Below are 13,137 nucleotides of genomic sequence, written 5' to 3' on the forward strand. Positions count from 1 at the left end.
ACACATGGTGCAAAGACTCAACACACACACACACACACACACACACACACACAGTGCACTCACTTTTTCCTTGTACCTGGGTTTAGATATTTCCACATAAATAAAAGGTTCACATAAAGTCTGTTTGATCCGTGTGAAACCTGCACGTGTTATGGCTCATTTCAGTTAGTGATATGTGATATGCAGTATTTAGTGTCACCATAAAGCTGCAGATCTTAAAGTTAAAAGCACTGTCAAGTTCAATTTGACCTTGGAATCAGCCGTGGAAAAAAACAGTGTGTGTATCGAGGAAAAGTGGGTGGAAAAAACAACGAAATATAATTAATAATAACAAGTAAATTCTGAATTGTTCTGTTGGGCAAATCTGATTAAAAAAAAGCAATGCTGAAAAACATCGAGATAATTGTTTTAATATTATTTATTATTAAACATGTTTCACTGTTTGACTTTTGTGTGCGTGATTAAAAAAAACTATAGAGAATTGTCTGCAATGCTAAAGATGCTGAAATAACACTTTTTTCACAATTATAATAACGATAAACACATCAACGTCTATATCAGGCAGCTAAGAACTAAGAATTTCTCCTCCTGAACCATTTTAGATTTAAAGTAGGTTTGAATATAATTGTCATATGTTCAAACCAAGCTGTACTGCTGCATGAGTTATGAAAATATTACACTTCACAATTTACAACTATACATCATAACTGGCATGTTAATGTTTACAAAAAAATCAAATACAGTTTTATTACAGTATTTTGTTACATCCCCTTTCAAACAAAATGTGAAATAAGGACACACACAAAGAAGTCAGTAATATGGGTGCAAAACATACCATTTGTTGCAGGTTACGATTAGATTTAACTGAAGTTAAACACAACAGACCCTTAAAAGGAGACCAGACCAGGGAGACTGGTGCCAAAAAAAACAGGTCTATTGCTGATATTTTGGGGAACCATAAAAACTACACAATAGTTTGTTAAAAAAAAAAAAAGGAAAGCGGAAGCAATTTGGTGGCAATGATAATTATAGGAACCTCATATTGTCAAACAGCTCTGTGCTTCCTGGAGGGCAGGTGTTACACCCGCGTCTCCCTCCTCTGCTCTGCTCTGCTCTGCACCCCGTCAGGCCTGTGATGGGTCAGGCAACTCAATTTCCTCACATCCCCAATCCGTTCAATCAGCCAGTCACTCAACCACAGGCCTCATTCATCTCACTTAGAGACAAATGACCATTTTGGCAATGTGTGAATTAAGAGAGATTTGTTCTCCACCCTCCCGCCTCTCCCTCCTGAGTCACTCAACCCGCACGATTTTACATCATATAAACACCTTTTACTGCAACTCAGCCTCTGTAGAGCACTTTTAGCAGAGTGTGTGTGTGTGTGTGTTTGAATCTGATTAAAGGTTCATTGAATCTGAATGAAAGGGTCTATAAGGGCTGGGTGAAAGCTGGACTGCCTCAATAAGAGGATTATAAGGTTTTCATATAAGAGATTATGATGTGTGTGTGTGTGTGTACATTATATTCCCACATAAAACGGAAAAAATATTTCACTCTGAGTATTATTCCTTTATTTTTGTTATTTTAAATCCTACATTTGAGTGTTAAAAAAAAAAACACTGATGCAGGTTTTGAAATAAAAACCCTAAATAACCACTTTGTACTGAGCGTTAGCAGGCAGTGAAACGTAACACACATTTCTACTGCTTAAAGATGTTTGTTGGACATTTTCTTTGTAAATCAACATTTGAATATGTATTCAGGTCAGCTGTTAGCAGAGAGGAAAACATTAGCAGTCTACAGAGAAAGGTCAGTTATCTCATGGATCACAGCCTTTCAAATTTAGTCTCATTACTGTGAATGAGGCACATCCACCACACAATGCATTTTGTGGACATTAATCCACAATGGTGCTATCACATCATCAGGCTGAGAGATGGTTTGATAGCTGCGTTGGTGTGGTTTCCTTTCACAGTCAATAGCTGATATGGATGAAGGTAAAATATATTTAAAATTGCTGGCGGAGGCTAAACGGTTGGATGAAAATCCAATTTTGCCTCACAATCACCCGGGACAAGTCTGAATTCAGCTTACATTAACTCAGTGTGATGTGGTCGCACAACCCAAGTGATTAAATGTCAAGCAGTGATTGCTTCTCAGCTGCTTTGTGGGGAAGATTGAAGACAAAACCCTGAACAATGGGAATGACTGAAATGTGAAGCCAGAGACAACATGGAATAGGGGAAAAAAAGGTATATCATGGAACCTCGAATATAAAAAACAACACACATTTGACCACATCCACCACTGGGAAAAGAAGATTTAACATAAAGTGTTTTACATGATAAACATACTAACCATAATTGAGCTCGAACATTGTGCAGCGGTGATTATGTCAGACGCGCTGATGGCTGTGCATCACTGGTTCTTTTTCCAAATTGCGAGGAAAGTCTTAACCTTCGGGTGATTAAAACTAAAATGCATACATTTCATGTGACATTGTTTGCACATACATGCATAATTAACAGTGCTGTGGCCTCAGGTATTGTGGGTTCGGCTGTAATCACACAGTGCATCAGTGTGACTGATGTGTTGTTTGGAGGGGATTATGTAAAGTCACATGATGTGAGACGCTTAGACAAAACCTGGACAAAAAAGTCATTATGTGACCGTATAAGCAGAATGAAACACGCTAGCTCTGATCTGCAGAGGTCATTTTGTAGACTTTCATGCATTCATAATATATATATTTTTTAATTTTAAGTATTTTCTTATTAACTCCCATAAAATTATTAAAACCAGTAACATGCCTTTATGCTTAACAACCTCCTGATCTTGACTGCAAAACAACACGTCCATATCTCCTATACTGACGTAGTTTGCAGCAAATGTTACGAACATAGGAATAAACAGTGCATTTGTTGGGGAACTATTTTAGTGGTGGATTAACACAAAAGTGACCATGGTCACTGACAATAGAGCTCAATGGCAGAGTAACTGTGGCTACACTGCATCTATAATTGTTGGTGAGATAAAATAATAATGGCTTTTGGTCTTTACAATATGGCAAGTCTTATTTTTAGGAAATTAACCCTTAGAACACAGAGCATTTTGGCTGCTTTTTTCAATTACAATGTTAAAGCACAGTGTATATATATACAGAGGCTATAAGAATGTGCAACATAGAGTGTCTTGTATCCTTTTTTTGGCACAATCTAGGCAATCTGATGAAAATGTTGTTTTTTTCATTTTCACCAATGTTATAAACAAAAATGTTTAAAATCGGATTGAATTTGTGAAATTTGGAAATGTGTGACAGTTCAAAGTTCCCTTGGCTTATTTCTATTAGCAAAAAGAGAAAAATTGTCTATTTTGTAACTTCCGCACAATTAAAAAAACACATTTTAAAGCCTGAAAATGTGACCTATAAACACGCACCCCATAAAAGGAGTTGTATATTATTCCCATGGAAATTTACCATGGGTGCCCCCTGTGGCACAGATCCGATTACAATATCTAGACAGTCTATATGACTGTTGCTTACCACCACAATAAAATATGTCAACTAAACTAAATTAAAGCTGCTGGAATTAACATTTTTTATGTAAACACTGAAATAAATGATCCACTTCCCTCAGCTCTACGTTTGAGGCAAAAGACAGAAAAGGATGGATGGTGATGGAAATGATGGAGCTAAAGAGACAAACATTGCCCTCATGAGTAGTTAGAGACCAAAAACAGAATTATATACAGTTAATATTGTGCTGGTGACGATCAGTAAACTAGTGACTACACATGGAGCTTGTTTCTGCTGCTCCCAAGTGGACAAAAAAATACAATTAGTTCAAGTAGGTTTAACAAATGTTGCGATGTAGATGTTTTAATGACAATCAGATTCAGATTCATCAAGCATTTAATATAGATTAAGGTTTAATAAATTAAACTGATCATGCAAGTTGTGTATAAAAAAAACATTACAGTACAAAAACTAAGTTCACAAAGAATGCTGTTTATAACACAACAGAAATGTTACGCTCAGCCAAAAGTACCAGCGTGTACTCAGTGACAGGAAAGGCTCATTTAACCAAGAACTGCAGGTTACATAAAAACAGTTGAGAAAAATACAGCATCATAAAAATTACAGCAGAAAAAATCAGTATCTTATTTCATTTACATCCAGCTATACGATGTTTCACGAGAATCACTGCACGGAGGCAGCTGGGAGTGTGAACTACAGCTTCTACAGGACAGATCAAACCAAAAATCACAGCACTACTCGATCTTTAACACATGCTGGGTCACGACTACAAAGCAACAAAGAGCTTGCAACATGCATGCTGGAATGTCAGCGTCTGAAAATTCCCCCGACAAAAATGGGGAGACACAGAGTATACGGTTCATCATCCACACCCAGCACGGGGGGGGGGGGCAGATGTTAGGTCAGTACTAGTCCATACACAAAAAATGATCATTACTAGAGCTGCAACTAACGATTATTTTCAAAATCGATTAATCGAGTATTTGTTTGGACCATAAAATGTTGAAAAACCTCGAAATGATGATGTTCTCTGACATCTTGTTTTGTCCACAAACCATATTCTTTGTCAGATGGAGCGATGAAACCAGAATATATTTACACTTAAGGAGAAGAAAAATCAGAAAGCTTGTTTTAATTTTTTATTTAATAAAAAAAACCTCTATTGATTATCAAAATAGTTGAAGATTCATTTAGTAATCGATTAATCGAATAATCGCTGCAGCTCTGATCAGTACAAACTGTTTTTGTTTGTTTTTTTTACACAGAAGAACCGTTCTGCTCTATAAAAGCCCCGATCTGTGTTTAGAAGAGCACGTCTTCCTTTTTAATGAGCACCTCCACCACCTGTCTCTGGTAGCGGATGTCATTGAGCGCTGTTATGGCGTCCAGGTTTGGTGCACGCATGAGGGTGGGCCCGAAAATGATGGCGAGGTTCTCTGCATTCATCAGGTTGGACTTTTCGTTCTGCGTGACCCTGCGAACACATGTGAGAGTTAGAAACCAACAATGATTGTGGAAATGGACGGATGGGTGGACAGGTGGAGGGGACTGAACTATAGGTTTTCATTTCAGGAGAAGCTCCTGAAAAAAAATGACTATGCCTCACTTAGACTAACCTGCTTTTTTTAAACCCTCTCCCTAATAGTTGATCGTGCAGTGCTTGACTGGGTTGCTCACCTTTTTAAATGTGCCATGAGATACTTGAGAGTTTCACAGTGTGATGGCGGCAGCAGAGAAAGAGCCTCACTGAACGCTTTCAGCTTCTTTTCTGCATCTGTGAGCTCTGTGAAACAGAAAGGAAGTTGCTGTGAGTGTGGTCAGAAAAAAAAAACTCTCTGACCTCAGAGAGCACAATCTGGAAAAAAAAAATCAATGTAAGTATTTCCTGGGGGGTAATAAAAGCCATTAGACAGGAGAGGAAGTCTGCGGAGAGCAGGCTGCTCGAAAGAGCTTATGGAAATTGGCTCTGTGCACTTTGTGTAGTTGTGCTAACTTTGTGACATAGTAAAGTAAAGGTTATAAATGTTTTAAAGTTTTACAAACATCATCTTAAACTTGAACTGTTTCTCTGGTTGTGACTTACTTGCAGCCTCGATGAACCTGGGGTAAGCGTCGTATGAGATGACGGGAACAGGCAAATCCCGGAGGTAGAGTTTCAGTGCACCCGTGATGATATTGATGTCTTCATATGCGTTCACTGAGATGTCTGTCTTTTCACCATCTGCAAGGACGTGAGATGTGTGATGGGAGACAACAAGAAGAAGACAATTGTCACACTGGGGAAAATGGCTCACATCAGCACTTTCACATCACAGCGTGAATTACGGAATGGAGAGATTGTGATACAATGGGTGAAAAAACAATACTCTCTGTGTCTGTGTTTTTGCAAAGTAGCTGCCATCATCCGCCTGGCCTGTTTTATTCTGACTTCCCCTCGGTTATGCTATGCAGAGCAGGCCATGGCCTACTTGTGCTGGCAGACTGAACACCACAGTGCTGTGAGCTGGAATGACACTCTGTCATGGAGGATATTCCACATGCGGCTCTAGGAAAGAGTTTATCCCACTGCTGCAGGGTTTTTCTACAGCTAAAATTCACACTGCACTGGGCCAAGACAGGCTCATACTCTCAAAACCTACTGCTGAATCCAAACACAACAATGGGAGGTTTTCTTTTACAGCTGTGGCTGTAGGCAGTGAAAGTAGATGCATGGTTTGCCCACAGCGAAACCCTGTGTGAGAGGGACATGTCAGGACAGGATCTGCTCTCCCAGATGGACACTAATCCTTCACGCATGTGTCACTTTCTCGTTAATCTAAAGTGTTCTGTGTATCTGTGAATATGCATGATCACCAAATGGCCTTCATTGTGATGCGGGCTGAGGGAAACGTACCTTTGTCAAACGCCGTCTTGACTTCTTCCACTGAATCACTGAATCCAGATATTCTGTAGAGGCCTTCAGACTTCAGTCCTTGAGGAACAAAGATGAAATAAACAACCTTTCAGATATTGTCAAGCCCCCGCGAATCGCCTTGGGTAATTCAGGAAAGAACATTTAACACTCTTAAATATGCATAAGACATTTTTGGATAAAATGTCCACAGTGTCACAATGGTAGGACATGGGCAGATGCAAAGAGTTTTCTGCATCAGTGAGTAAAATAATGAAGACATAAATCAAACTTAGCTACAGATGTACAAGGATTAGGGGGGAGACAATAAGGCAGCAATGAGTTTCCTACATAGCTGAATGATTTAACTGAAATGCAATCAACAGAGACAGCAGGAAACGGAGTAATGTATTCCTCATTATAGGTTTACAATTACCAGCACACTCTTCAGTCCTCACAGTCAACCACACACACCCATCACCAAAAAACATTAACACAGTTAATAATAAAAGTGACTTTAAACACCTTAACTTGTATGTTGTACATACAGTTTAGATCACTTACTATAAAACCAAATGAATGATTTTACAACAGGCATCACAATGACATGAACTTCATTCTGAATTCAACTTTCAAGGGGTCGTTTAAAAAGATATTTTTTGTTAAAAAAAACTAAACATTATTGTTAGAGTTATTCCATTGGAAATCATAGCATGTAAAAAAAAGAAAGACATTATGTCAGAATAATTTACGACTTTTCTGACCTGAGCAGAGAAAAGCAGGCATTAGCCTGATTAATAATTACTCCGTGTCTTATGAAAACAATGAAATCAGTAAGGTTTCTTTTTATCATCTTTAAGGAAATGGAAGTAGTACTTAATTTTTTATGAGCTTTAATAAACGGTGACAACCTTGTATTTAGATTTATGGGGTTTGTAAAATGTCTGGATTGTTTCATATTGTGCAATTATTTTGTAATAATTGAATAAATCAAGTGATCAATGTTCACTCAATATAGTTGTGAGTATGAAATGTGGGTCAAACTGGACTGGGTAAAGTCAAACATCAAATTCAAGATAAACATTTTGAAACTAAAGTCAATCACAGTCCCAGTTCTGACAGTCACTTGATCCAGATTGTTATTATTATTATAAACGTATAAATCTGAACTCAACTTTTGGTCATTTTAGAAACTGACAGTTGAAATAAAATGTTTTAATTGAGCTACATTAAATCTGCAATATAAAATATTTAGTAGTGACAATTACTGTGAGTATTCATTTGGTTTAAAAATTCAATTATCGCAGCTGTTCTTTGCCTTCATAGATCATCCCCATCCATTTGCAGCATTTGTGGAATTAAATCTGTCTAAATTTTAAGCTTTTATGGCTTAAAATGTGTTTATTTACTATTTACACAGCAGTTACTACAGTTACATCTGCAGGGAATATTGTTCTTATTATGAGCTTCAGTTCACACACGCACACACACAGGTCGTGAACTAACCTCTGGACTCGATCTCCCGTATGCACATGTCCACCACCATGGGTCGCGCTGTATTACAGGCGTTCACCAGGGTCGTGAGGTCACAGCTGTAGACTTTGCGGATGTGTCTCAGGTCTGGCTTGCAGTCATTGGGTACCAGAGGCGAGCACTGTTTGTGGACATTCAACCCACAATCTACAGAGAGAGACAGAAGCACATTACTGCAGAATTACAAAAACACGACACGTCAAAGTCAACACAGCCATGATATTCCTGAAAATGACTTAATGATGATTGAAATCCAACATGAGGTTAATTTTGAACAGGTCGAATGGTTTTGTGTGTGTGTGTGTTTTGGTTTGCAGAGAAGAGTGTTAATTATCTAGATCAATATTTGTTGGCAGAATCTCATGAGGCCACACATGGTATTGAGTCACCTTGAGCACTGCATCACCCCAAAGTCACCTCTAAAGTGCAATATTATTAGTAAAATAAAAACAGAATACAGGACATTCATATTGTTTTTATATTATATAAACATACAAAAACAAATACATCAGGTAAGTCTTATTTTGTCATTTTATCACCCCAATATTTTCATTAAAATGAATCTCTTTTGGACTTTAAATAGCGCATTAGTCATGATGTCAGTGTAAGTATTTCCCACAGTGTGTTTTGTCTTTAGTGGCAGTGGAATGGGCCTGAGGCGCATATGTTTCAGGGCAGAATTCACCTTGTTGGGAACAGAGAAGCCTGTGGAGAGCAGGCGCACAGAGCGACCGCAGCTCTGCTTTGTAACAGAGAAGGACGGAGAGAATTAGAGGAACACTGAAAACCCTGTGGCCTGGAGGAGGGACAGTCAGCGATGCTGCACCACACTCTATCCTCTTCCAGATCCAAGCTCACACACAATGGCCGTGGAAGCAGCAATTGAGCCGCTGCGGGCTACACTAGACCTACTTTCCCAGACTAAAATGGGGGCAGCTCTTCAAGCTCTTAGATCTCATGAGCTCTCTCCAAATTCTGAAAGATTTTGAATGCCTTTGGATTTGAAAACCATAAAAAGAATTACATTCTGATCACCGCGTCTTTGTAATTTTAGATAAAATGATCTTTCTACAAGCCTAGAATCTATGCCTCTGTAGGATCTCAGACCATATTTTGATTAATATGAGTCCCTGGAGAAATTTGTCCAGCCAGCATTTATATGCACTGATGCAGAAATGTAATTACCTTAAGAGATGATTCTCTTAAGGATATGAGACAGGCAGTATAATAGAGGAGAGTCTGTCATCAGACACAAGGCTGCTGAGCTCCTGGTGTCCATGTGAGCACGCTGACGGCCGTAGGTCCCAGGTGGGTCGGGTGAGGGTGAGGGAGGGACACCCCAAGGGACACCAATAGCCAGGAAACAGGGGATGCTGCTCACTGCACCATCAACTCTATCTGTGTTGCTATGGTGTTGGGATGCAGTTTGTTTTTGGCTTAAAGGCTATGAAAAGAGGTTTAATGGTTGCTGGATGCTAATCAGCCCATTATCACTGTGTCTAACCAGCAGCGTTACCAGCTGAAACCGGTTTCTAAAAACAAAAAGCAGCGCTCATTTGTTGGATGTTTTGGTTTTTCTACAAATTATTTAAGTTAAACTGAGGCTGAGCTGTGTGACCTAGCTCTTTGGTTGAAGCCTTCGAATTTTAATGTGTATAGAAACAGATCTCCTTCCCCACACTCTGAGCTCCGCGCCTCATTACAGAGACATGCCAGCTTTGTTTTCCTTCATAGGCATGATGGGATGAGGCTGGGGGGTTGTACTCTGATGAAGAAATGTGGCACAACAAGCGCAAGCAGAGGCTGGCTCTCTGGCACTCAGCCAAACACAGTTCACACATACAAAAAGAAAAAAGGAGGTGGGAAGAACATTTTTTTTTGGTATGCAAATGTGAGCATCATGTGAGCCCTCGCTGCCCTAGATTCTGGAGGCTGTGGCTGAGTCTGAAGGAATGGCGATCTCTTGAGTCGATACAGACTGGCTCCACACATACTGTATGTGCCTTTATTTTGTTTGCTGTAAGCTTTCAAAATCAAGACATAATTTATTAATGCCAGCACTACCACAGATTTGTGTGACACACTTTGTTTCATCCATAAAACATCAAAGGCACATCAGGGAGTATTACTATACTATTCTCGGAATGGAAAAATAATTCTAACAATGGCTCTACAGTGAAATAAACACAGCAATCTGACAAACAAAGAGACAAATATAACAGAAAAATATAATGTGAAAATGTATAAAGACTGAAAAAGGTAATACACACATACTGACATCATTCAGTCAGTGCAGAGAATTGAGCTTGCATAAGAATATATTAGAATTCTGGTCTGTGTGTTCTCTGACTGACAGTAGCAGCCGATGTTTTCCCTTTATAAGCACAAAGCTTCTGCAATAACGACAAAGGGGTGTGAGATCCCGCACGCTTTCAAAATAATTACTCCTTTCACAAAGCCAGTGAAGAAACATGCGGGCCTTTAATCAGACCTGTTACATCACAGCTATTGGGCCACCATTGCACTTGGTCCGTTATACAACTCATAATCCACAAACAACTGTTGGGGATTTTAGATTAAAATGGAATAATCCAGCTCCAGATGCACTGAAAACCAAGTAACCCATATACAGTGATGCTCACTTTGTACACATGTATGTAATGAGAGCGTGATGTGACGTTTACATAAGACTCTGTTAATGAAGCCATGAGAACAAGATGTACCTGCACATTTGACCCCCTGTGCCATCAGTCCCCACATGAAGCTGGCACAGTGTTCGCACCAGTGAGGCCCTCGAAAGGTATGGACCTGCAACAGAGAAGAGGACAGTGACACACATTAATGACGATTCTGGAGCAGTGACAAAGCAGAGGGAGAACAGCAGGTATTTTATTCCACAGCATCTTCCTTCTTAACAAGCAAGGAGGTCTGAAGGTGCTGCCATCTTAAATGAGGTAGAGGAGGAGGATTATCCTCAAGCTGACAACACTGATGTGGAGTGGTGACTCCAAGCAGGGGAGGTTTTGACACTTCACTAGAGACAGAAGGTGTATGCTGTCAAGGGAAATTCAGTATGGAAACAGAAAAAGGCCACCGTGCTTGTTGTATGGAACTGGAAGAAGTCATTGCTCTCAACCAGGTAACAACAGCGCAGCCAATCACGGAGGCTTCTGGGAGCGATAACTCCCACAGTTCCTCTGCATGGAGTCAATAACAGACACATCAGGAGGGCCATTCACGACAGAATTGGTAGTTGCTGGTGTGAATAAGTAATGACTTTGTTACAAAATATGGACACATATAAAATTAGCTTATCACTTACGATTATCCTGAACATCTATGGTGATGTCATGTATGTGTTTACAGGAGACAAATGATTTATAAATGATCTTTTACATCTAATCATTTTTATTTTTCATTTTTGACTTGTTATGATAATGTAATGATTCCTTTTTCTATTAGTAAAAACTTTGTAAGTGTAGGTGGTTAGTGGATTAACTTAAAAGGCTGAGGTACAAAATATAGATAGGAGTAATCTAACTAGTAACACCAACAGCCCCCATCAAATTAATTCCAAAAGACAAAATTAGAAAGATAATATCGCACATGTTTTCTGAAATTTACCAGACAGAAGACATGTTTGTTAGATTACATAACCCCGAGAGTTTTTAAATTGACCAAGGTTCTGAGCACATTTCATGTTACTTAAATAATACATCATGAATTCACACTAATGTACTGTAACATTCTTCACACACGCCCTCTGAACAAAGGAAATGTTGAAATGCAACATTCAGCACTTAAAAAGTACAACGCAGCAGAACAGCAGCAGCAATTTAAAAGGCTTGAAGGTAAAATTTCACACCCTGCTCTCCATTCCATTAGCCTGCCAGAAAAGTGAGAATGAGCAGAACATGGAAACACTCCTCCACTGTTTTCCCTCTCAGTTCCCTAATCTGTTCATCTGGTAATCACACTATCACCATTGGTCCACAGACCACACAACAGATTTTCTTTTGATAAAAAGCTTAATGGACAGCTCTGTTTTTCATTTTCCCTTGAACTCAGGAAAACCCTGCCTCCCCTCCTCCATCTTTCACAAGCATGAGAAAGGGCAACCTAACCATACATGATGAAAATAAAATAAACATTTTACAGCTGCAACAGCGGACAAGAGTAATTTAAGTTGATCAATTCCCACCTTGAAGTTGTGTACTTTCTCGGGTTTGGGGGTCCGGTCGCCCTCCTTCAGTGTTGCTCTGCGCACCAGTGAGGTGAGCTGTGAATAGGCAAACAGTTTTAGTGGTTGCCAGAAAGTGGCTGGCGGTTTCTGTGGCCCCATCCTCATCCCCAGAGCAGCCACCAGAATATCTTCCTGATTGGCCTCTCGCTTGGCCTTTTGCACCAGGGACTTTTCTTCCTTGAGAGTCTCGTAGGACTCTCTAGATGGCATTCTGCTACTCCTCACCTCCAAAACCAGGTGAAGGAACAATCCCAGCAGAAAAGTATTAAAAAAAGAGGCAAAGATGCTTAGAAAAGGTCTGAATCAAACATTGTTACTCCCATTGTCCCAGTCAAAAAGGGGCAGCAGAGACAACAAATTTAAATTTAAAGTCTGGAATATAAAAGAACAAAAACAGTAGTCCTTATTAAATCCTCTCACAGCAGTGACAGTGGTACAAGTGAAACCACTGTGATAGGAGTGCCAGGTTTTATACAAAAGAGGTGCAGCCCTGAGCACTCATGTGGTTCTCTGGGAATGTGTATGCAGATGAGCTGAGCGGCTGCGCTAATCCTCTCCTCCCTGTGCAGAGCTGATATTCTCCCTGGAACAGAGACAGCACACTGTTGTGTATGGATGCTGTTGGGGCAGGCAGAGCGCGGAGGAGGAGGAGGAGTGCAGGGGCGGACCCACAGCAGCCACAGCGGATTAAATAGATCCCACCAGCCAATCGCAGAATGGATAAACAGGCTTCATAGTAGTCTCTACCCCGCCCCACACACAACCGTCTCCATCAGATATCCAAGCAGGGAAAAATGAAATGAGAGTGGGATGATAATGAGCAATGAATGAGTAATGCATCAGGAGTGGGCTGTAGAAGTTTCGACGGCTGTGGGCCGTTAGTGGGATAAGCTGTTTTCAAAATCATGTTGCCACAGAAACTGGTCATGG

At 39.9% G+C, this 13,137-nt stretch overlaps 1 protein-coding gene across 1 annotated transcript; it reads right to left on the reverse strand.

The window, feature by feature from the left end:
• Nucleotides 1–3,856: 3,856 nt before the first annotated feature.
• chn1 (chimerin 1) lies at nt 3,857–12,877 on the reverse strand. Its single transcript, XM_058617198.1, has 7 exons — nt 12,166–12,877; nt 10,688–10,772; nt 7,938–8,111; nt 6,435–6,512; nt 5,625–5,762; nt 5,219–5,324; nt 3,857–5,015 (listed from the first exon to the last, which is right to left on the reverse strand). The coding sequence occupies exons 1-7, from the start codon at nt 12,415–12,417 to the stop codon at nt 4,844–4,846; spliced, it is 1,005 nt and encodes a 334-aa protein (XP_058473181.1). The 5' UTR covers nt 12,418–12,877; the 3' UTR covers nt 3,857–4,843.
• Nucleotides 12,878–13,137: the final 260 nt, after the last annotated feature.

Source organism: Solea solea, chromosome 2 (genome assembly GCF_958295425.1).
Source record: "Solea solea chromosome 2, fSolSol10.1, whole genome shotgun sequence".
In the NCBI taxonomy this organism is placed as follows: domain Eukaryota; kingdom Metazoa; phylum Chordata; class Actinopteri; order Pleuronectiformes; family Soleidae; genus Solea; species Solea solea.

Coding starts and splice junctions, on each gene's coding strand:
- chn1 (XM_058617198.1), bottom strand. CDS start 12,417: ATGCCATCTAGAGAGTCCTACGAGACTCTCAAGGAAGAAAAGTCCCTG. Junction 5,325..5,624: donor CAGGTTCATCGAGGCTGCAA/GTAAGTCACAAC, acceptor TCTGTTTCACAG/AGCTCACAGATGCAGAAAAG. Junction 5,016..5,218: donor CTCATGGCACATTTAAAAAG/GTGAGCAACCCA, acceptor ATGTGTTCGCAG/GGTCACGCAGAACGAAAAGT.